Source organism: Melanotaenia boesemani, chromosome 9 (genome assembly GCF_017639745.1).
Source record: "Melanotaenia boesemani isolate fMelBoe1 chromosome 9, fMelBoe1.pri, whole genome shotgun sequence".
Classification (NCBI taxonomy): Eukaryota; Metazoa; Chordata; class Actinopteri; order Atheriniformes; family Melanotaeniidae; genus Melanotaenia; species Melanotaenia boesemani.
In genome coordinates, this window is record NC_055690.1 from 25,158,950 (window position 1) to 25,182,297 (window position 23,348).

Consider the following 23,348-nt stretch of genomic DNA (forward strand, 5'->3'; position numbering starts at 1 on the left):
ATCATCAAGATCTTTTATGCCCATTAGACTGAAGTCAACCTCCCTGTAGGAAAACCAAACAGAAAAGTAGTTTTAATGGTGGCTGAAGAGCCAAGAACTCTTCCAAACGGCTATAAACTGAGCTCATATGGCCTACAGGACCAGGGAGCTTGTTTAGTCATATTATCTGCAATATAATACATGTTATGCACCTTTGAAACCTGATCCATTTAAAACAATTTTGGAAACTTGCAGTTGGGAGACAGCACTAACCAACCAATAAAACACTGGAGACGTTAGGTTAACAGGAGCCAAGCCACTTCAGAAACATAGAAGTTGTACATTATCTACATGTAATTAATGATGCTATATACATTTTTAAATGTTAAACTATTTGAATCTGAGAGTGTAAATTATTATTGCCAAACACTGATATGAAGGATTGATGAAGTCTATACATTAGCAGAGAGCATCACTGCCATTAGCTGATATGTCTGCATGAACATGTATATTTGCTCTTGCTGATTGTTTAACCATTTTGTGTTTCTTTTCTTGTCATGCCAGTAACTGGGCCATCATGTGGTGGTTATGTGAAGGGTATGAACTGTTTCTTTGTAGCGATATTCCTGAAATTTATGACATTATATGCTTTTTTAATTTATTCATTTTATTGGGAATGGTCTATCTTAGTGAAAATGATCTTTTGATGTCAGTCTAGACAAGATATTTCTCCCACCTTGGCTGAGTTATATATTCTCAGACTGCTCTTGTTTGAAATTTGTTTGGTATTATGAGGCAGACAAATATATCATTCATGGATATGATAAAGGTGTACATATGCTACTTTAGAGAAATTCTATCTTAAGAAATATGTGTTAGAATACTTTTGAAGAATTTTTTAAATCTAGAATTTAACAATATTTATAATAAAATATGTTTTTTTTACAAGCTACAAATTAATCTCTGTTACTAAAGTAGAGTAATCCAGTCATTCTTGAAGTTAAACCCGCTCTGATGAACGTCTCCTGTGCAAGGAAGATGAGTTCAAGAACAGTATGGGGAATTTATACCTATTAGCTTGTCAACGTTCTCCTCCCCATTATCAGCTGGCCTTTACCAGCATATAAGATGCGGTTGGAATTACAGATACAGTATGCAAGTTTTTTTCAGTGAGGACTGTGATTATAGTCTCATTCACAGGACTTTAAACACAGCCAGTTCGGATCGTCTGGCAGTATTTCCTACTGTCCCTGAATGCAGCAGAGGCCGGAGCAGTACGCACAGCGCAACGTCCGTGGACCTTCAACATTTATAGTTACCCCTCTTACGTAGAGCTCAGGAGAACCAGCGGCTCAGGAGATAGAAGCTAAAACCTGTGGGTTATTTTAGGGAGTGACTTCATCATGACTGCAAGGATTCAGGGTGCAGCGGGGAAAGAACAGAAAGCAGCGCCAAGGAGGCGAACATCAGGTAATTTCACAGGAGCGCAGATAGAGGAGGTGCACTGATGAGACTGAGCTGCATGACAAGGATGTTAAAATGTCTTATTTCTCTTGTGTTATAAAGTGATTAAAAAAAACTTTATTGGTTCACATACTTCTGGATGTAGGCTTTAACATTACTGCATTAAATATTTAGGCGTATAGTCTACATATTATTTACTAAACTCTCATTTAACAGCTTTATTGTTATAGCATGTGGGAGTCAGTAATTATCTCACTAATAAGTGGCCAAATTATTTTTAAGTAGTTTTAACCAAAGTGATAAATTTCTGAAGGTTTAAAAATAATCAGTTAAAGAGGCAGGTAAAGTCTAATTTCCCTTACTTTATTCTAATAATAATAATAATAATAATAATAATAATTATTATTATTATTGTTATTATTATTGTTGTTGTTGTTTGTCTAAATCACAACTTCCCCTCCTTTTTAACACACTGTCTTTGTCCTGTGTTATCCAAATTTATTTATATTTATCTTATTGATGAGAGGCTATATTTTATTTGTTTTTGGAACAATCAAACAGTCCTTATAACAACTATAGCATCCACTGGCATTTTTGGACATCTCCTGTCCTGCATAGGTTGAATGGTTCTATTAAAGTACAGCAGCAGTTAAAAAGCATCATTAGCATCTTATGCTCATCACATAAGATTTAAAAATAAAAATTGCATAGGTATGAAGAGTCTGACTTAACTGCATGCTTGGCAGGAGCTACCCACTTGAATGGCATAATTATTTGTTCTAGCCCACAGCAATTTGTACCTAATTAAAGATTAAATGATTTCAGCTGCAGTACATTGCTTGTGCGTTTTCCAGTGATGACGTGAGCTAAACTAACCTATAAGTAGTGGTTTTTATTGTAAAGGAGGTGATTTCTTTCAGTTTCTTTTTCACAGTTTAGTGGCAAATCTCAAAGTAGCCAGAAAGCATTAAGTATAATACTATCAAACAATCACTGTATGTATTGCACTGCAATGTAATCAAAGCATTTCATGTCATAAAACAGTTAAGTTGCTTACATTTAATGCGTGAAGTCAGTATATGTTGGTGCATGTTGTGGAAAAAAATACCAACCAAGACATCTGAAGAGAATCAGGCTGGCATTGAGCAGTCTGGAGTGGTGGTTTCAACATGTACCATGTGCTGCACACTGAACTAAGTAGAACTTCATGGACAAATGCCAACTTGGACATTTTTATACTCTAAGCAGGTGTACCCAAGTCCAGTCCTCGAGAGCTATTATACTGCAACTTTTAGATGCATCCCTTCTACAACACACCTGAACCTGAATGAGGCTTGTTACCAGGCCTCTGCAGAGCTGAATGACATAAGCATGAGGGAATTCAACCATTTCATTCAAAAGTGTCGGAGAAAAGATGCATCCAAATGATGTAGTAGCTTTCAAGGACTGGACTTGGGCACCCCCGCTGTAAAGTCTAAAGCAAATCAAACTTTGTAAATGTTTTCACAGATAATCTGCAGTCATTCTGGGTTAAAGCTCAATAGAAAAAAATTAAGCTCGAGCTCTTTTGGATCTGGGAATCTGTGTGCAGGTAGTGAAATGCACAGAGGTAGAAAAAGAAAAGCCAATCTCCACTTCCATGATCAGGTCTTTTACCAGGCTTGAGACGATGTTTCCGATTTAGCTTTTTTTGCAGCAGCATTCATATTTGTGGTATTGCCTGCTGTCATGTTTTCAGCTTCTTGGCCAAATATTTTTATATTTAAGGCCTTTAATCAGATTAATTCAAAATGTAACATTTTCTTCTTTATAGAAATCACTAATGATCTATTTGGTTGTTTCATTAACATACAGGAGCAATGCCTTTCCTTATCTCAGCAAACTGAGTAAACATTTCATAGCATTTGAGCTAAACATGATGTACACGGGGGATTTGGATCACAATAAACATTAACATGCAAATAAATCAAATTAACTTTAGTTGACTTTAGAATTAAAGTATAGACGTTTGGTCTGTAGCTTGGAGTATTGTGTTTTATTCATCCTGCACTGTGCCTTGCAATATGTTCTCTTTTGTGGGTGGCAGAGGCAATGGTGAAGGTGAGGAGAGCTCTGTGGCTGGTACTGGGGATGCTCAGTTTATCCCTGCTGCTGGTGGTACTGGGAGCCTACACTACAACCCGCACAGACAGCCTGAATGTGACTGGCTACATCTCTGGAGTTATTGTAAGTAGTTTATTTAACCCTTAATATGTTATAGCCATAATTTTGGCAGAAAGATGAAAGGCTGATGAGTAATTCTGATATATTTAGTTTCAATCTCCCAGCAGGAAATTTTAAAATGCATCAGAACTTTCAGAACAACAAGCAATCCATATCCTTATTGCAACATCCAAACTCTGTTCTCATTGGGGTCCTGCTGGGATTTGATGGAGACACAGTTACACTGCAGGAAAGCCATGAAATCCTTGACTGACTGTTGAATTGCAGACGCCTGTCTTGCATTTAAGTTTTCTTCTGATTTTGGCTGTGAAAGAATGTGAAAGGTCTTTATTAAGTGTTTTCTGAAACTGAATCCTGTGAGATCAGTTACTAGATAAGTTTTTGACAGACTTGTAGCCACAGTCATGTTAAATTATAACCCTTTAACATCTAGTTAAGATCTTTAACATAAAAGAAAACTGTATGTTTTTAGATTTGGACCACTAAGGCAATTCTAATATTGCCTTTCCCTAATCATTATCTTGAGATCTTTCCTGGGATTAAAGCCAAATAAAAGTTATACAGTTTTTATGAAAATGAAGTATATTTCTTTATTATGTGCAATGCTTTCTTGTCTGTAATGTGTCCTCTGCAGCTGACCCTTGGCTCTTTCTTGGGACTTCTGGGACTCCTCCTGGAAGAGAACCGCAAGCAGCTGGTACTGTATATTCTTCTGCTGGACACGCTTGTTTTCAAACACTGACATCCTCTGTCAAGGTTTTCCCCACATGTTTTCTCTGTACACACTCTGTCCTCATAGGAACTGTGCTCTTGCCAGTAGAGATGCAGTGGGACACAGCACTGCTCAGACATCTTATAATGGTTTTGTCCCATTATGGGATTTCTGATGGAACTATTCAGGGAATAAAGTGGAGCTCGTAGAAATTGCAGAAATTAGCTAAATGTGTAAAGTATGTAAATATTAACACACAGTTAAATAGATTCAACAGTATTTGTTAATATAAAATTTTATTTATATTTGGACAATATTTCAAAGTTCCATCATTTGGGAAAAATACAATATAATATTCATAGCTATGTTTTCATTAGTGGAGAATCATCTTGCACATAAAATCAGGGTGGATTCATTACCTTATAACAAGCGATTTATATCCGAAGGTGTTGTGGTCTTCTTCCTCTCAGACCTTCAGCAAAGTGGACTGCTGTGCTCCTGTTGTAGCCTTGAAAAGACAGACAGAAACCTGCATAAAGAGCAGGCTTCTGATGCTTTTGTAATAATTTTAGTTTGTCTAACATACTCGGAAGAGGAGGATGAAACAAGGGTACCCATAAGGTTGCAGGTTGATATCACTGGACCTAGTGGGGAAAGAAGTATTTTATCATCTAATATCTGCAGTGGTAAAAATCTGTTAAATTAGCTGTATTTTAAATCGACAAACACAGAATTTACTTCTGTCATTCAGAAAGAGGACTTCAATCTTACTTTACAGTGTATAAAACAGTGCTTTGTGAGTGGTTGTGTTTAACCCTTTTACTGGCAGTAGACGTAGTTGTATCAACTGGTCATTATCAGAAAAATCAAAGTTTGAGAAGTTTGTTTCAAACAGTGTAAAGACAAAGGTGGACTGAGGTTAAGATGTGATGCTAAATGGCCGATAGTGGTGTGGAATCAGGTGTTGCAGCAAGTAGGAAAGGCAAATTGGTTGAAGAGGCAAGACATGTTCAGCGTTTTTATAGGTCTGTCCTGCTTGTACATGCTGCTCGTGGTAAATAATTATAGTAAAGGGAACAATAGACTTCAGTGTTAATCTACTGTTAAGTCATTCAATGCATATTTATTTTACTACATCTCTACATAAATCAGTCGCTCAGTGTAGTTTCAAGAGTTTCCACATTTGTGCAACGTTTTTTTCAGTCTCTCCTCAAAGCTGTTCATCCGTGACAGGACATGTTTTTGCAGTATCTTTATTAAAAACAGTGAAATCGCACTTTAATAAAACCAACTCACACAGGCCTGTGTTTAAAATATAGACAATACACCACTCATGATGTAGAGTCATGAACTTTTCTGTGGAGAATGAGACGCTCTATGTTAGAGTGCTGGTGGTCTTTTTGTTTTAGTCTTTGATGCAACTGCATTTAAAGCCACTTTTGCATCACAATATTAGATTTTCACTCCATGAGCAACCTTGGAAAAAAGAAAAACAGAAAAAAATCACACATATCATCAGAATATCAATAATAAAAACTTTAAAAATGTCCTTTTTTTTAAGCACTGAATTTTAAACAGAGAAGATTGGAGGGAAGATGTATTACTGTGTATGCCAGGTATTTCTAAAATGTCAAAAAGACTAAGTAGAGTGCAATGTGAGGTTAAGACATAAACTAAGAGAGACAAGCCCAGTTTTTGTCTCACCAACGTTGGAATTTGATTTTGTCTCAGCAAAAGCATAACAAATACAAAGTTCATTGCCAATATGGCCCTTAAATCAGAACATCAGATAGATTTAACACGGATCTAACATGAAAACCACCATATGAACCCTGTCAATGGAGGAGTACAAACCTGTACTCTCTGTTTCAGCTAGAGGATAAACACCTCCAGCCAATCAACTGTCTTTCTGCAGAGGTGATGAAGCTTCTTTAGACTCGGTCCTTTCTCATGTGAAGATGTCTTTCCCTCTAGCTTTGACAGCATGCAGTGAAGGATGACAGAAGGAGAAACAAATCAACTACAAAGAAATGTTTGTAATTTTTTTTAATTACTTGTTTAGAGACCACGCCAGAGTTACTGACTTGATGATTTGACTTTTTGTGTTTTTTTTTATGAGTTTCCTCGTTAAGAACAAGAATTATAAAGTTTAAATTGCTATCAGAATTAGCATCATGCCACACCTCGCTATGCTCGTCAGGTCCAGTTCAGTTGTAGGTGAAACACTGACATCCTCACAGCTTCTTTTTTTGACCAGTTAGATAGAAATAGTAGTATCTTTTATCCTGTATCATATCCATGCTTAGTAATTCCAGAAGTATGTGGTTGTATCTATGTATAATACTGGGTATTACACCTTACCTCTTCCTCAATCCTAGTCTGTTCTTCAAATTTCTCTATTTCAAACTAGTGATATTCTTAGAAAGAGTTAAGGCTTTGTGTATTATACTCCTGTATCACACGGGGTTCCGCTGGTTTGAACACACTCCCTATACTTCCCCTTAACTGGAGGTGTAGCTTGAGTTTTCCTTCCCCTTTCAGGTGGAACTAATCAGCTAGCACCCAGAATGTTGCATCTTATCAGAAAAGTCTTTAACTGTCACATAAAAATTATGTTTCCTAGTCTGGATATAAGGGTTATTTTCTATGGAGGAAAAGACCTGCCTAATGAGATTTTCCAGTCATTTAATGCATCACTCCCAGCTGGACTGCTTTATATGAGACTTTTCCACTGCCTTTGTTTGTCTGTGAAAATTTCTTTAAGTATTTGAACAGGTGAGTTTTCTTATCATTTCTTTTAGTAGTTTTTAGGAAAAGCAGGACCACCAAGCGTCTTGAAGGGCATTTATTTCAAAGCTCTTCTTTGGATGTTGTTTTTCTCCATTTTCTGCCTAAGATGACTGCAGTCCAGTTCTTGTGTCGTTAGGTATATCTCGGCTTTTTGTCCCTGCTTTCCTTCCTTGAGAAAGTAATTTTGACAGCCACTTTTCATGGAGACCATTTCTGATCAGATTCCAGTGAATAGCTGATGGATCAACTGAGAGTCCGGATGCATCCCTCTGGTCCCATATTAAGTCTGTGTCAAGTGTTTTTTCCCTACTTTTTAAAGATATCACTTTCAGATACTGTTCACCTGCTGTTAATAGCTTTATCTTTTAGGCCTAATACTTCTTTAGTCCTCTATTTGTCCAAAAAAATAGTCCAAAATCTTTACTCCAATTTTTAAGGACACATTGCACACCAAGCTGATATGGCAGGTTTTATGCCTGTCAAACTGTTATCTTAATCATTTTTCCCCCAAATGCAACAAAAGAAATAGAGCAAGTGACGTCTCCTTGCAACAGGGTGCTGGCACCAAAGTTCCTGAGGACACACAGAAAATGTGCTTCTTTGTTAAATGTTAGGTGATAAAACACTGGCTTATCCTTTGAGTTGGAGGCTTTATCATTGCTTGAATAATTCATATGTAACTGTTAAGTTGCCTAACAATAAAAAAAAAGGAGAAAAGTTTATACCCCTTAAAATGACCAAGTATTGTCCAAAAAAAAGAAGACTTTCAGAAATCTTGGACAATTATTGACAAGACCACTTTAAATGACTGAGTGGATTGACTGAAGACTGGATCAAGACAATTCTTTGGGTTTGTTTCACTTCAGTCACATTGGCAGGGCTAACAGATTAGACTGTGACCACTAAAATTTCGAAACACAAAAAAAACATCCTCTTCTGGGTTTTTCTCTCAGTCATTACCAGTCATGATGCTGATCCACATGTCCACATTCCCAGGTGGATTGTCATTTATAAAGGCTTTACTAGATTCCTAGATTACTACAGGTATGTTTTTATAAATCTGACGTTTTTTACACACGAATTCAGATCATCCCATCTCCCAACATCTTTTGTGAGCAAATCTTCATTAAAAGAGTTTTTGAGCAAAGCCTGTGATCATGTTTGGATTTTACATGATCAAGTTCAGGGCTGAGATATTTTTTTTTCCTTTATATAAGGCTTTAAAATGTGTGAGAAGATTAAGTGAAAAGTAATGTTTCATGGTAGAAATCCCATTTATTATATCCAGTTAATTCAAGCAACTTAGTTTCAGGATGTAGTTCAGGTTATTTTTACTGAAGAGCAGAATGAGGAAGAGACTCGGAGGTGGTTCTGATTTTCAGCTTTGTTTGCTCTGAAGCAGGCAGGAATAACAAGGACTTTGGAGAAACTCTTTTCAGGAGCACTCATACATTGCCATTGTGAGACTGAGGTGCAGTTTGAGTTTGTCCTTAAGTGTTTTTGCTTCATCTTGGCGAAATAATCCATTCTATTTAGTTTTATTATTTATTTTCCACATAAATTAATAATTTTAACATACACATTTACAAACACGTGTGCAGGGTTTTTAAATGGTAAAAATGGCTCTTTATAATATATTTTAAACACTCCCTATAGGTATGTTTTTTCAAAAAACATAATTAAAACTGCCTTCAGACCTCTGTGAACAGCCTGCTGTGAGAAGAAAAACAAATTTCCTGAGCCATAATCATCCGTTTTGGCAGGCTGTGCTGCCATCCAGATTTTTCTGCTTTGTAAAAACTTGTCTCATTTGTTTTTTCTTTTCAGCTGACGGCCGCCATTGTGTTCCTCAGCTTCGGGATCATCACCTCTTTTCTGTGCCTGGTGATTGATGGTGTCTATATCGTCTTAAACATGGTGGGTTACCGCCGCTCGCATGTGAATGCTATGACAATACAGATGGTTGTGTTTGTTGTTGAAACCATGCAGTAACAGTAGATCCTGAAGCAATAATAAATAAACCACAGCACTGGCTGGCTGTTGTCCAGCTGGACAGCCCGTTGCATGCAGTGTGTGCCAGCATCATGCTGTTGGCAATATTGACACTGTGAGCAATCTTGTCCATGAAAACAGACACCTCCGAATTAAAGTCCAGCCTTCACAAGATTTGCCAACTTTGATTTACCACCCTCTTGTGAAAGTTTGAGTTGAGAAGTTATGTTCTGTCCAAGTGTTCAGACATCACATGTTCTGAATGAGTGCTTCACTTCCTCAAACACAGAATCAAATCAAATCAAATCAAACTTTATTTATATAGCACCTTTCATACATAAAAATAGCAACTCAAGGTGCTTTACAGATAGTAAAATCTCCCAGAACCCCAACCCAATAGCAGCAAGCCCCATCAATACCATAAGATAAAAGCAAATCAGATAAATAAGGTGGGCTAAGACCATTAAGAGACTTAAAAACCAATAAGAGAATCTTAAAATCAATTCTGAAGCTGACGGGGAGCCAGTGTAGAGACTTTAAAATTGGTGTAATGTGGGCCCTCTTTCTGGTGTTTGTCAACAGACGTGCAGCTGCATTCTGTACAAGCTGCAGCTGGTTCAGGTACCTCTTTGGAAGACCAGAAAGAAGAGCATTGCAGTAATCTAATCTTGATGTGATAAAAGCATGAATAAGTGTCTCTGCACTGGCTCGAGAGAGAAACGGCCTGATGCGGGAGATGTTCTTCAGATGATAAAAAGCAGTCTTAGTTATGTTTTTAATATGTGGCTCAAAACTGAGATCTGCATCTAAAATCACTCCCAGGTTTTTTACTTGATTAAAATGGTTGAGTGCTACTGTTTTCAGTTTGGCCTCCAGTTTCTCTCTCTCAGCTTCAGGTCCAGTCATTAAAACTTCTGTTTTGTCCTGGTTGAGCTGCAACCTCTTCAAAGAGAAAATGTGCTTGAGAGAAGGTAAAAGGCCAGAGTAAATAAATAAATCTACCACAGTTTAAACAAAACACCTTAGTGTTTGTGCCTCCATGTTTTTGATGACAGCTTGGTTAGAAATGGAAATCGGATCCAGCGTGATAATGATAATCATACAGCACAAAATATAAATATTAACTTTACAATTTAAAAAAGTTGTAAAACTCTTACCTTCTATTAATAAAGTATTTAACATATTTAATTTAATTAATCTTATTATTGTGCTGTAGACTATCAGTTTATTATACATGTTGATTTAAAGCTTAAAGCAGAATAACTTATCTTTTATTGCCATCATAAAATAAACAAAGTAAGGAAATGTGTGTTGTTTTTTTTTTTTTTACATTATAAGGACTCTTATGAAATATAAACTCCATTCCCAGTATCTGGCTTGATGCTGCTGGGAGAAAGCGATATGATGGGGACCCGTCCACACCGGGAGCCATGATGGCCACAGAGGCTCCCTCACCAGAACCGCCCAGATCAGGGCCGACCGAGGTCCACACCCACTGTGCTGCAGTGCAGGGCCGCCAAACCACCCAGAACACAAAGAAATAATCCACCTAACAAAAATTTCCTCACTTTTAGTGCTAAGTCTGTTAGGGCAGGGGATTCTGTCAAGATAAACTTTGTCAGGTTTACAAAGAAGCACACAAACTTTATATGAATATCTATTTCCAACTTTATCTGTAAAAGGTTTCTCAAAGCTGACAGGACCCAGATGTAATCAGCAATGATCCAAAGAAAACACTGCATAACAGTTAATGATGGAAATCAGAACACTGCAATGTCAAGTTATTTTCATTAACCAAAATAAATCCAAAATCCCCTCTGATTTATCATGACACAAACCAGTGAAAAGCCTTTCACTGAAGCAAACTGGATTACACACTTGTTTTTTTAAGGTGTCACTTTGAATTTTGCTTCTTTTAGACTCTGTTTCCTTTAGTTAAATGTATTTTGGAAACTCAGGAGTAACCAGGAAAGTGATCCCACAGAAATCTGTGAAATGAAGGAGCCTCTTTTCACCACATCCGGAGGTGGAGGCGAGTACTGGTGTAAGTTTTACGTATTGACTACAAACAGTCAGCAGCTATCTAGTTTACTCAGCGTTCACATTAATAAAAAACCTTATAAAAAGTAATTAAACTAAAGTTGGAAGAGTTTAAAATGAACACATAATAATAAGACAACCTCGTCTATATATAATGGACCCCCATGAGACAAGAACATCAGTCTCCTGGGCTGCATCGTGCTATGTTCAGGGGTTATGTGGATTTCCGTGAGATCAGGTTCTGCTATAGGAATGTAGATTATCTTGTAGAATATTAGTTATTTTTATACTCCACATTTTTAATGTTGTTCTGGGTAAAACCTGCTAATGTTTACTCATATGAACTTTTACAGGACATGCGTCCCTTGAATGCGGGGAGGTGTCAGTATTACAGCAGCGGCAGCAGCTATATCTATGAAAATTTCTACACCACTGTGAGTAAATATGCACAAGGAGAATTTTTGTAAGATAGAATCCCATTTTCTGTAGTTCCATATTCATGTGCAGGTTTTGCATTGGACTGGTGAACTTTCCCTTTTCAGGTGACGTGTTGGAATTTGAAGGAGTCTTGTACCATGACAGTACGAAGCGGGACCTGTTACTGCTGCGACCTGTACGACTGCGCCAAGTAAGACAACACATCGCTCTCCTCTTGCATGAATATAGTTATTACTGCTGCTTTGTCATTAAACATCAACAAACTAATACTAATTTAATTGTTCTGCTCATTGCAGAACTGACATGGCTGAATTTCTGATGTGTCATTTTGATTAAACACAGCTTCTACTTTGCTCTACAGTGGAGACTACCTCAGCAACTACTACGAGTTTATTGGAATTCAAAGCTGCGAGGAAGTCTTCATGCTGTACGTTTTAATTTGGACCCTCGTCGGCCTGAACCTTGTGGCCTTCTTCACAGGGATACTGACCACTGCAGTGCTGGGCAGCATCAAGGAATTTGTAAGACATCCACAGCACCCTGCTGCACACTCATCTGGAAACATCTTCAAATGTGGACATTTGAGCTCAGTTCAAAACAGTCAACTGTGTGTACATCATGCATCCGTGACCCAGCTGTCAGTCAAAGGCCAAAAAAATCCTCACTCAAAGGCTCAGAGGAAGATTTATTAACTATAAAAGCCTTCACACATTTTTTTCTTATTAAAATATTTTGAATAGTAGATTTCAGAATTACTTTTTACTACATAAAACATCAAGTTTAAACAAGACTAGATCTGCATTTGTTTTCATATGTTTGCAATTTATTGGTTTGTGTATCCATTCATACTGCTTTTTAGTTCGACTTTACTCTAAATTCAACTCCGCACTGCGTTTGCAAGCGTCGGCTTCTGTCTTCAGCCACATATCGTGGTATGAATCTGGGCTCAGCAGTATTATGCTACTTCTCTTCCCTCTAAATGGGGTGTGTGGTCTCATGTTCCTTTGTCTGTGTCCTGGAACGTTACATTTTATGCAACTGTGAGGAAATGGTGTTAAGTATATGGCATTCAGACGGGTTTGCTGTGGAGTTTTAGGTGGTAAAAACTGAGTACAAAAACTGCAGTGTTTGTGTTTACATGTAATTTGCTGAGTATCATCCAAACATTCACCCCGAGGATCTCAGTAGCACCTTTGCTTTATTTGAAAGAAACCGATTATACTGAAATGAGGGTATGAGTATTTAGAGTTTCACCTACTGTGGTTACATGTTTGGAAAAAGAGTCACTGACAAAACAGGTTTCATGTTCACACATTCATTCAGGTCAGCATGTGTCCGGACGCTGTTATGTTGCAACAACACTCTGATTTACACCGGCGATTCTCCAGTCTCTCTTTACAGTCTCTTTTATATATACATATAAAAAATGGTCTCGTATAAAAATAAGAAATAGGGCTGTAATGTTCCAAAGCTTGCGTGTGATCCTTTTTGCCGTAAAAACACCAACAGGACAGGATGCAAAGTTGAGCGAGTGGGCTAATAAAGTAGATAAAAGGCTGGAAAGCACTCATGGTTAGATCAGCAGGGTTAGTGGGGGCCATCTGTGGTTGCTATGCTGCTGCACATCGGTGAGGTTTATCAGAAACATTCCTTCGCAGCTCCTCCCGCAGTTTCCACCTGTAAAACTATCTGTCACACAGAGTTAAAAGACACTTCTCACACAAAAAATCTACATAAAGTAATATAGGAGAAGAGTCATGTTGCTGGTTCATCTTATTGTGTTTTTTTTTTTTAGTTTGAGATTTTAGGATTTAGATGGTACATTCAGCCCTCCCACATTTACCATTATTGTGAGTTTGATGAGAGATTCCTCTAAATATAACAAAATGGAAATATATATATATATATATTTTTAACAATTTAATGATTATATAATATATAGTAGCAGTATGATCGTACCTGCCTGCAACTGGGATTTATCATTTGAGATGTTTTCTAAACAGAAATGCTAAAAATCATTTACATTTAGAGTTCATTACATATATATATTTTCAATTTAACAACACAGAAAATCTCTATTAATGATAAATAGTCAGAAAAAAAGTTGCAACTCTGTCCCTAATCTCTTTTAAAACTCCTTTCGCACATCCACTCTGTCTACTTAGAACCCTAAAGATCATTTGTTTTCAGATGTTCAATCCCTTATCTGCCAGTGATTGAACCGTAAACTGTGCAGGAGATAAAGTGTCAGCAGACCACACAACTTCTGTCATTCTTCATTTTGTGTTGCCAAAGCTGACATCTGTCTTCCTTATCACGCCTCTTTCTTCAGAGAATAAGATTATCTGCAGCAATTTATGGATTTTTCTCCCTGAACGATCATGGTTTCCTCATTTATCTCTGCACTTCAGGAATGCAATTCTTTTTTCCTCCTCATCTTCTTTGATTTGGTATAATTCAGCTCTCGAACTTTTGATCTCTGACATTCCACACATACTCTTGCGGTTTTTTTTGGTGTCTGAAGTGTTGTAAATAAATTTAAGTAAGCAAGAGAAGATGTCCAATAAATATTAGAGTAGTAAACTGTCATGTGGTGTTGCACGTCCTGCACTTACGACATACCAAAATTCATTCATGTATATTCCCCAGTTGATATTTTTTTCCTCCCTTGCTGCTGTACATTATCTAAAAAGGCAGTTTGTAAAATTTATTGGCTCAACAGCCTTTCAACAAAGACCACACAACATGAGCCCAAAACAACACTGAGGTCCAGACTGTGGATGTAGGAATTACTAACTCTGTTCAACAACACGCCAAGTGTAGTTAATAGAATATTTAAAAAATACAAAGCACTGATTTAATTAGTCTTAATGGAACAGCTGAACGCCAGAGCAACATGTAGAAAACAGGCAGAAGAAGCTCAGCATCCGTTCTGATATTCATTTGTGCTGTTTCATTTACTTGTTTTGGCTAAACTTCATCCGTAGCTGTGAGGGTGGCTTTAAGATTTTGGTATTTATTTTTCACTCGAAGGGCCACCCAAACACAGAATTCAGCCATAGTGGTATTATTTATGTTTATTTCGCATTTAGGTTTCTGTGTTTTGATGCATGAGGAGCACTCAGTGGTAAAGGGGGATTCTACATACTTTCTGTCCACCAGTTGAAATGTTGCAAAAAATGAGCAACTTTTGAACTGAAATATAATAGAAATACATAATGGTGCAAGGGGGTCATAAATCAAATCAGATTGCACCCACCCATTCCTGATAAAGCAGATTAAATCGCTGTTACATTGCTGCCTGGTCATATTGTTGTAACTTCTTTTAAAGTTTTTGTTATTTCAGTTGTGTTTGTTTCATTAACTAAACATTTGGTTCTGCTCTCTGTAGACCACCAGATCTGTTTGTGTCTGTGTCTTTGTACTTAAAATAATATGTGTGTGTGCTTTTCTTTCTGTGTCAGAGTACCAACCCTGTGACCGAACCCACTGAGGGTGCAGCATCTTCTCCTACAGCTCCCCTGCTGGTGGACTCCAGCCCACCCTCAGCATGCCAGCTCCACCCAGTCAGTTTGCAGCCACCACACACACACACACACGCACGCACACACACATCAGCACAAGACAGAATAACAAATATGACGTTTAGTTTCTCAGCCTTATCAGCAATGCAAACATAAACCTTTTCACCTCCACCCAGCATCCATCAATTCATGTAAGTTCTTTAGACAGTGGGCTCCACCTCACTTAGTCAAAACTCAGACAGGTTCCTTCCTCCCTGGACACACACTTCTTCTACATGGTTTAACCCCCCGATTCTGTGGGTGACGGAAACAGGAATAAGATTAATAGGATGAAATCCCTTTTTAGCCTCTACTGATGCTTATTTTGGCAAATTGGGAAAAAGTTGAGAACATAAAAGGCACAGAGAGGTGAAGTAAAAAACACTATTGAAATATTTTTGCTGTAGTTTATGTGAAAAACCATGAGTTTTAAATAAGCTACACTTACCTAACTTGTGTTTGAGGAGCCTCTCATGCACCTCTTGTGCTAGTTTATTTTTCTCACTCAAAAATAAAATATTTATTGTTGCCAAATTAGTTTTTTTTCACTATAAATTGAGCAAAAATTCAATTTAGCTTCAGAAAGTTCTTGGCAAGCTCAAATTCTTTAAATGTAAATTAAACCAAATATATTTTCATCGTACAGATCTGACAACTGATTAATTCTGCCTGGGGAGCAATTAGTCAAAACCTAGTCTAAAAATAAAGAAGAAATCAAACGAAAAGAAATAAATAAGTAGATTTGATCCATTCAGACTGAGCCAAAGGGAGCAGTTTGGGAAAGAGTCAGTCCTGCTGGGCTGCATGGTGGTGTGGTGGTTACCGCTTTTAGCTGGAGTTTGCATGGTCTTCCCACAGACAATAAACAAGCATGTGCAAAAATCTGCTATGTAAGTCTTACCAATTCACACATACTGCAAAAATTAACTATAAGGAAAAATCCTTTGGAAGATGCAGATTATAAGCAAGTGAAATGATCTGCCAGTGCAGTAACTTTCGCCTCATAGCAGCTGTTATGTGCTCCAGTCCCCCTTGCTACCCTGCATTGGATTAAGTGGTTGTAGGACATGGTTGGATGCTCAGCAGGTGTAAAACCAGCAGGTGTTGCAGAGGCAGGTGGTGCCAGTGTACTTAGACTCTCCTTCGATGTGGCTCCTCATGGAAGCAATCCACAGAGTTAGTGGTGGGGGATCAAGGTTGTCTTAAATACCAGCTCTGATGCGTCATTGACTCCGAAGTTCATGTCTACAAAGTTGTCAAAGATGTTTCAGCTTTTAGTGTCTTACACATTTAAAATGATTGAGAACAAATCAATGTATTTTCTCTACACAGACACTGACCAGCATTTGATGCTGTTCTCTGTATTGTACGGTGGCCGGGAAGTGCAAAACTACGGAAGCGTGGAGCTGTCACCCAAATAAAAAAAAAATCGGACCTTATCACGTTATAACGTGATACTTAATTGTAAAAACGTGATACGTATCACGTTATAACGTGAGAAGTTTATTATAAGAACATAGCCTGTACAGTATGCAGATGTTGTTACGACCTATATTGGAGCAAAATACATTTTATGGAAAATATACTCATCAAGCAGAAACTTTTCAGTTCTTTTTATAGGTAGATAGGTGTTTCACCAAAATCTGTGATCCATCAGAATCTGTGACCACAGGGGGGCGATAATGTACATTTCTCTGCCTGTACGTCTTAGAACACGAGCAAAGTCTTGAACACTTTTATTGAAAACGCATTTCTGATAGCTATCAGAATGTGTTACTTTACTGTACCTGCATTATAATGAACTCTGACTTCAATAAACGTGTTTTCAAGACTTTGCTCTTCTTCTAAGATGTATGTGCAGAGGGCTCCCTGCTGTCACAGTTCTGGCGGGTCACAGATTTTGGTGAAACACCTAACTTTGTAATTGTGTTTCAGTAAACTTGTAAAAGTGTTTTGCTGGATGTAATATTGTTTTGCACTTCCCAGCCACCGTAGCATAGCTAATGTGAAACATTACATTCATCTGTTGCCATCAATTTGTATGTTGATGTATGTTGGGTATTGCATCAGTGTGTGTTTCTAATGATAAAAGAATATCATAATCGCACTTAAGTTAAAACATTTAGTACAATTCATCACTGTCAAGAATGTCTTCTCTATTGTTGCATGTTGGTTTTAGGCTCTTTAATAGCAACACAGACAAAAGGCTTTAAGAAACAGAGGCAGCTGGTTCTGTCATGAACATGACCTGAAGTGAACCTCTCAGTACTTAATGTTCAATGAGGATCACATAAGGTCCCACTGTTTCCAGTTTCACACTCCAAGAAGAAACTTATTTTCCATGATAATTTAATTTACATGACTTGTGGTTTTGTTTCCTCTAAATCCGAAAGCAGCTCTTGTTTGTCTCTTGTCACCTTTGAAACAGAACAGTGCAGTGGTGTTTCAAAGCTTTGGTAAAGTTATCCTGTAGACCTTTTAAGCATTAATTGTGTTTTAGTGTAAAGTTTGAACAAGCAGGCTTCAGTGTTCTTAGTATCATGTCTGCATGAGTCTCAAGTTCTTATGATAACTCTTTAATGGGTAGTGGCTACAACGAGACAATAAGAAACCCCAAAGACACACACAAGTCTGATGATAGAGACAAAACGACCCCATGGAGACACAAAAGAACTAAAGAAGAAAAAACTGCAGCTTAAAAAAATGTAAAATTACAACAAAAGTAAAAGTTAAAGGGACATTGTGTAAGAATTACTTCCATTTAACGGTGTGGATTGCATTCTAACGTAAAATACATTCCAGCGTCTCACTTTTTCAAACATATTTTGCAACCATGGTTGCCACTGTGTCTCAAAAAGCCTTGATAACACAGAATAAAGCATGCCATTCGATAGTTCAAGGAGTGTTCACTCTGTGACACACAAAGAACTCACTTCTGAAGTTGACTTTATTCACCGCTGCCATATTCACAATAATGCAGCTAGCCTATTTCAGCTAACTTCACAATACCAGCAACCGGACTTCTGCCCCCTACAGAATGTTTACTGTTATACAATACAACCATGAAACAAATACAGTCAAGCCGACGTTTACTGTGACAATGAAAGTGACTGAAACCACGTAAACATGCTCTTCTGTACCAACGAGGCTGGTGTATTTTAGTTGAAACTGTAATGCTGCCATGGTAATGAGCAACACTGTCTAATAAAGCTGAATAAAAAAGTTAGCTCTAGGCTGATTTAGGCCGTACCATTGACTTACTTGTCGAAGAGAAAGTAAAATCTTTCTCCTTCTTGAGCTCCTTCCACCTGGGAAAGGTTCTCCTTTTTTGTACTGTCTGGTCACGCTGCCTTTTAAGTGCCCTTTTCCGCTTTCTAGGCGATGGTGAAAATGGATCCCGTGTGGCTGTTGCATATGCATGGTCCTGCATTTTTGTGAATAACAATTTAACAGATTTTTCCATTTGTAAGACTCTCGATTATCTTCTCCTCCCACATCTCATCACTGCGTGCTGGCCCACAGGGATTTCACGTTGGTGCTATTTGTCCCTTGCCAGCAGCTGTAGTTTCAAGATGGCAGACCGTCATGGCGCTGCCCTACCAGCTTACCCATCATGTATATGAACAAATCTAAAATTCTTCGCTTACAAGAATGTGTCAGATCATTAGTGGAGGTCATAATACACTAATGATAACACAAATATACATGCAGACATCGATTTTGGCCAGTAAACAACCAAAAATTATACACAATGTCCCTTTAAACAAGAGTTTAAAATGTATACAAAGAGAAAAAGGGATATAATATTAATTTAAAACCACAATAGGAACAAGATAAAGCTAAAGTGACTCCAGAAAGATGCTACCAACTTTATGCAAAAAATGACTACAGTGATGCAAAATAAACACAAAACATGGACCTTCCCAAGATAATGAAAATGTTCAATTAAAAATATTAAAATAAAAATGAGGTTCTCTTTGTATAACATTCAGTCAGTAACCGGTTGCCAAGCAACCTAATGAACAGCAACATCTTCTTCCAGCTTGTTTCTCCCTTCCCAGTTTTTTGAGAGATGTTGTTTCCATCAAATTCAAAATAAAATAATATTTTTCTGTGGAATTGTAAAACGTCTCACTTTCAAATATGTGATACGTTTTCTGTTTTTTTTGGGGGGGGGTTATTAGAGTTGCAAATCATTGCTGTCGGTTTTAGCTTCTATTTTACACGTTGTCCCAACAAAAATATTTCCCCAACATTTCTGATCATTTAACAACCGGAAAAAGGACTGAAAAGACATTAGTTATCCCTAAAGAAATGCTAAATAAAAATCAAGAAGGGTAAAAAAAAAAAAAACCCACAAAGAATCTAAATGGCTACAAAGAGACACAATTACAGAAATACTTTGACTCTTCAGAGATGTAAATTGGAAACAGAGACCTAAGTCAACTTCTGCCTTTCTATCAGTCTGGCCCCACATTTTACAAGATGCGGTTCCTTTGGGATCTAATAATATTTTTAATTTTCTGCCACCTTTTTCTCCAGATTTAACCCTCCGATCAGTCTGATGTTTCCAGCCGTTCCAGCTGCCATACAGTCCCCCCCCCTCTCTTTCTCTCTCATCATCAACTCTTAAAACAGATCGCCCCCCCAAGCACTATCACTTATATTATCGAAAATGTCTCAGGAATGGTAATGTGTAACTTTGTGGGGTAAATTGTGATGGATAGCTTACCCTATAGGTGATATGCAGACGTTTTCCAAAGTGCAGTGTTTATTCTGAGACTATATAGTAAATTCACAATGAGTGATGCATGTCAACGTGATTATATATCACAAACAGTCTATCATGATACAGCAGGCTGGAAACATTTAGGGGGCTCTCACTAAGGTTTAAATTCAGCTCTATTCCTTTACTATGGTCTCAAACTTGTTTGTTGCATCATTTTCACTTAACTGGGCATCCCTCTAATGCCCCCTAACCCTGTCTCTTGTGCACTCCTGAGCCATTCTCATTCCCCAAACTCCTTCAGAATATCTGCCATGGTAGATATTTTGTCCATGTCCATGAGCCTCACAAATCACATCCTTGAAGTGTCTAAGTTTCTCCAACTTTTATCTGCAATGTTAAAATCTTGTGTGAAATAAGCTTCGGCCTTATGCTTTATAAGGACAAGACAACTAGGTCCCATTGCAGGTTTTCAAAGTTAGTGTCATGATTCATGCTGAGAAAGAGATCCCAAAAGCCTAACAGACAAAGGTCCTAGGAAGAGAGAGAGGGGGGTGACATGCAGCTAAAGGCCTCAGGCCAGCTGCATCAAGAGGTATCGGTCTATGTCAGGGTACCCACTCAACCAGTTGAGTCAGTGGTGCCTCCAATGTTGAATAAGCATGATAATAAAACAACTAGAAACATCTGTGGCTAAAAGCACACAGGGCGCTACAACAGCAAACTTGGACAGTGTAAATGAGGACCTGGCACTAAATAAAGGAAACCATGGAGTATTTATACTTAGAGAGCCCTTGGCCAAGAAAATGTAGGTGGTGGTAATTTGCTAAATGCATTCAGGTGTACAAGGTGAGCAGAAAGCAAGCCTAAGTGAGAGGAAAACAGATGGAGGCAATAAAACAAATAAAAGCCAAGGAGCAGAAACTACAGAAAGAACAAGAACTGAACCAAACTAATGCAGAAAACCTGAAATCTCAATGACAGTTACACTAACAGACAAACTACAGACAATTACTGTTTACCTTAGAGAGTTTTATAAAATGAAACCAAATATTTGACTTATTTGTCATATTTGACAGTGTTTCATTATTTGAAAAGATTCCACTCTTAATAAATCAGACCCCAGTTGATCAGTGAAAAATGACAGCACTCATAAACCAAACAACATCAAATACCAGAAGGTCATTTGAATCACATGAAGTTAATTATTTATACTTTATAAGCGTGTCCTATGCTGTTTCCTTGTGCTGTGTTAAAACCCACATTGTTTTTCAAAATATTAGCCGAGGTTACATATTCAGTTTGAGGAAGTCTAAAAAACAATCCAATTTTCCTCACAAACAGAAATTATGGAAAAAGACTGTTGAGGTCTCCACACATGGCCACCCACATTAGTTCAGTTAATTGGCTTTAGCTTTTCAGTTTTGATCTGCACAATAAACATGTGTTTTTTATCATTAACAAAGGCTGTAAATTTGATTACAACAATAAAATGGTATTTATAATTCTTGACAAGGCTGTTGCGTTCTCTATTTTAAAACAGCAGTTTGACAGAAGCTGTGAGATGCAGGTGAGAGGTCCAGAAATACGTATTTTTGTGTTATTTAGCTTCTCAAATCACACTTTTGACATGAATTCAACAGTTCATTTTGTTTTTTGGTTATTGGCAAGACAATGATCCAGCTTTAACTTTGCTTCTCACAAAGACTCAACCTCACTAATCATTGTGAGATCCTGCTCTACATTTGTTTTGTATTATCACACATTGCTCAGAGAAGACATTAAGTCTGTGGTCAAAATCTTTGTTTTTTCTCTTTCTTTTCTCTCATCTGTTTGCTCTGTCCTATTAATCTAGGGTGCGTCAGTGTTTTTTCCATCAGCAGAAGAGACAGCTGGCTCGCAGAGTTTTCCTCCATCAGTGACTCCTCTCGCAGAGTCCATCCCGCCTCCCCTCACCCCTCTGACCAGCCTGCTGCCTTAATGAGTCCACATCCTCTCCCTGAGCTCCAATGACCCTCCTCAACCAGCAACTTTACACCAAAACACAACAAAAATAAAGAACAAAGGGGGACACAGACACATTATTCCTCCATCGGGGCAAAGCCAAGGAGGGGGATGTGATAGTCTGTTTAGGAAATGACATAAAAACTACCAGAACTGAATGCCATGAAACCTGGTGAAGAATTGGAGTGCAGGTAAAGTAAACACCAACTTCATTCAGAAACAGATCAGCCTCTTTCTTTGGCAAAATGCAGCTTTTGGGGAAGCACAGAACAGACAACACAAAGAAAACTTACTCATTGGGAACGAAGTGTTCTCTGCTTTGAGAATCAGATGTTTTTCTGACAGGCTAGCTACAGCCTAAAGATATCCAGAAAAGTTCATTTTTCACCCTCTAAAAGCTCAAATGCAAACTTTGATAGCAGTTCAGACAGTTAAACAGACTCAGTCTGCATAATACAGTCCACACTGCCACACAGGGCTGCAGACCGGACCATGCACGGTGTTGCTGCAGGATGTTCTGTAGGTGAGTTAGTGTAAACAAGTCTGGTGCAGAAGTGACATGGTGTAAATGTCTGCAGCATAGCTCTTATTGGAACCATTTGAATTGTTTTTTATTTTAATAGTTTAATTGTTCTTGTTAACTTTTAGTTTTGGGAATTATCAGAAAACCTTCCGATTGTCCAAACTATGAGTTCTCTGACCCTGACTACTCAGAAATTTAACACTGCTTAAAGATGAGAAATCAAATATCCCTTTGAGAATAAAATAATTGTATATTTTATAAATGTTCCTCCAGGTGTTTTAGAGGGCATATGGGCTGTAAATGACTTATGTGAAAATCAGTGATACCAAGCATAAGTGAAAACTTGTGTGTGGAAATAACTGAATCCCACAACCAAGTTTCAGTCTAAATGTTGGATCTTTGTGTGGTTTCACAGGTATTTTCATGTTTATGTAAATGTGTGTGTGTGTGTGTAAATACGGGTATTGCTCATGCGAACCTCTAAATATAGGCACTTGCCTTCCTATAGAGATTTTATTTCCCTATTAAGTAAATAATAAAGCGTTACGGTATTTAGGGTCAGATTAAAGTTAGACTTGCAAAGTAGTTAAATTTATAGTGACCATATTTGGAATATCTAATGTCCTCAGTAGTCATGAAAACCCAACTGCATGTGTGTGTTTAATTTATATCCTCTAGGCCACTCAGACATCTGATTTTCATACACACACTAGCCACCACATTAAAATCTTGTGCCTAATATTGTATGGCTCCCTCTTGACCCATAAAAACAGTTCTGACCTGTTGAGTTATGGACCCCACAAACCTCTGAGAGTGTGTTGCAGTATCAGGCAGCAGATCTGCAGAAGTCCTGTTAGTTGCGAGGTCAGGCCTCCGTAGATGGATCTTGTTTTT

The 23,348-nt window shown here is 37.8% G+C and overlaps 1 protein-coding gene across 1 annotated transcript; it reads left to right on the plus strand.

Moving 5' to 3' along the window:
- Positions 1 to 1,293: 1,293 nt before the first annotated feature.
- Positions 1,294 to 22,623, plus strand: LOC121646547 (transmembrane protein 255B). Its single transcript, XM_041995597.1, has 9 exons — positions 1,294 to 1,449; positions 3,530 to 3,669; positions 4,301 to 4,363; positions 8,996 to 9,085; positions 11,554 to 11,634; positions 11,743 to 11,828; positions 12,000 to 12,159; positions 15,103 to 15,204; positions 21,783 to 22,623. Exons 1-9 carry the CDS (start codon positions 1,383 to 1,385, stop codon positions 21,906 to 21,908), a joined length of 915 nt encoding a protein of 304 aa, XP_041851531.1. The 5' UTR covers positions 1,294 to 1,382; the 3' UTR covers positions 21,909 to 22,623.
- Positions 22,624 to 23,348: the final 725 nt, after the last annotated feature.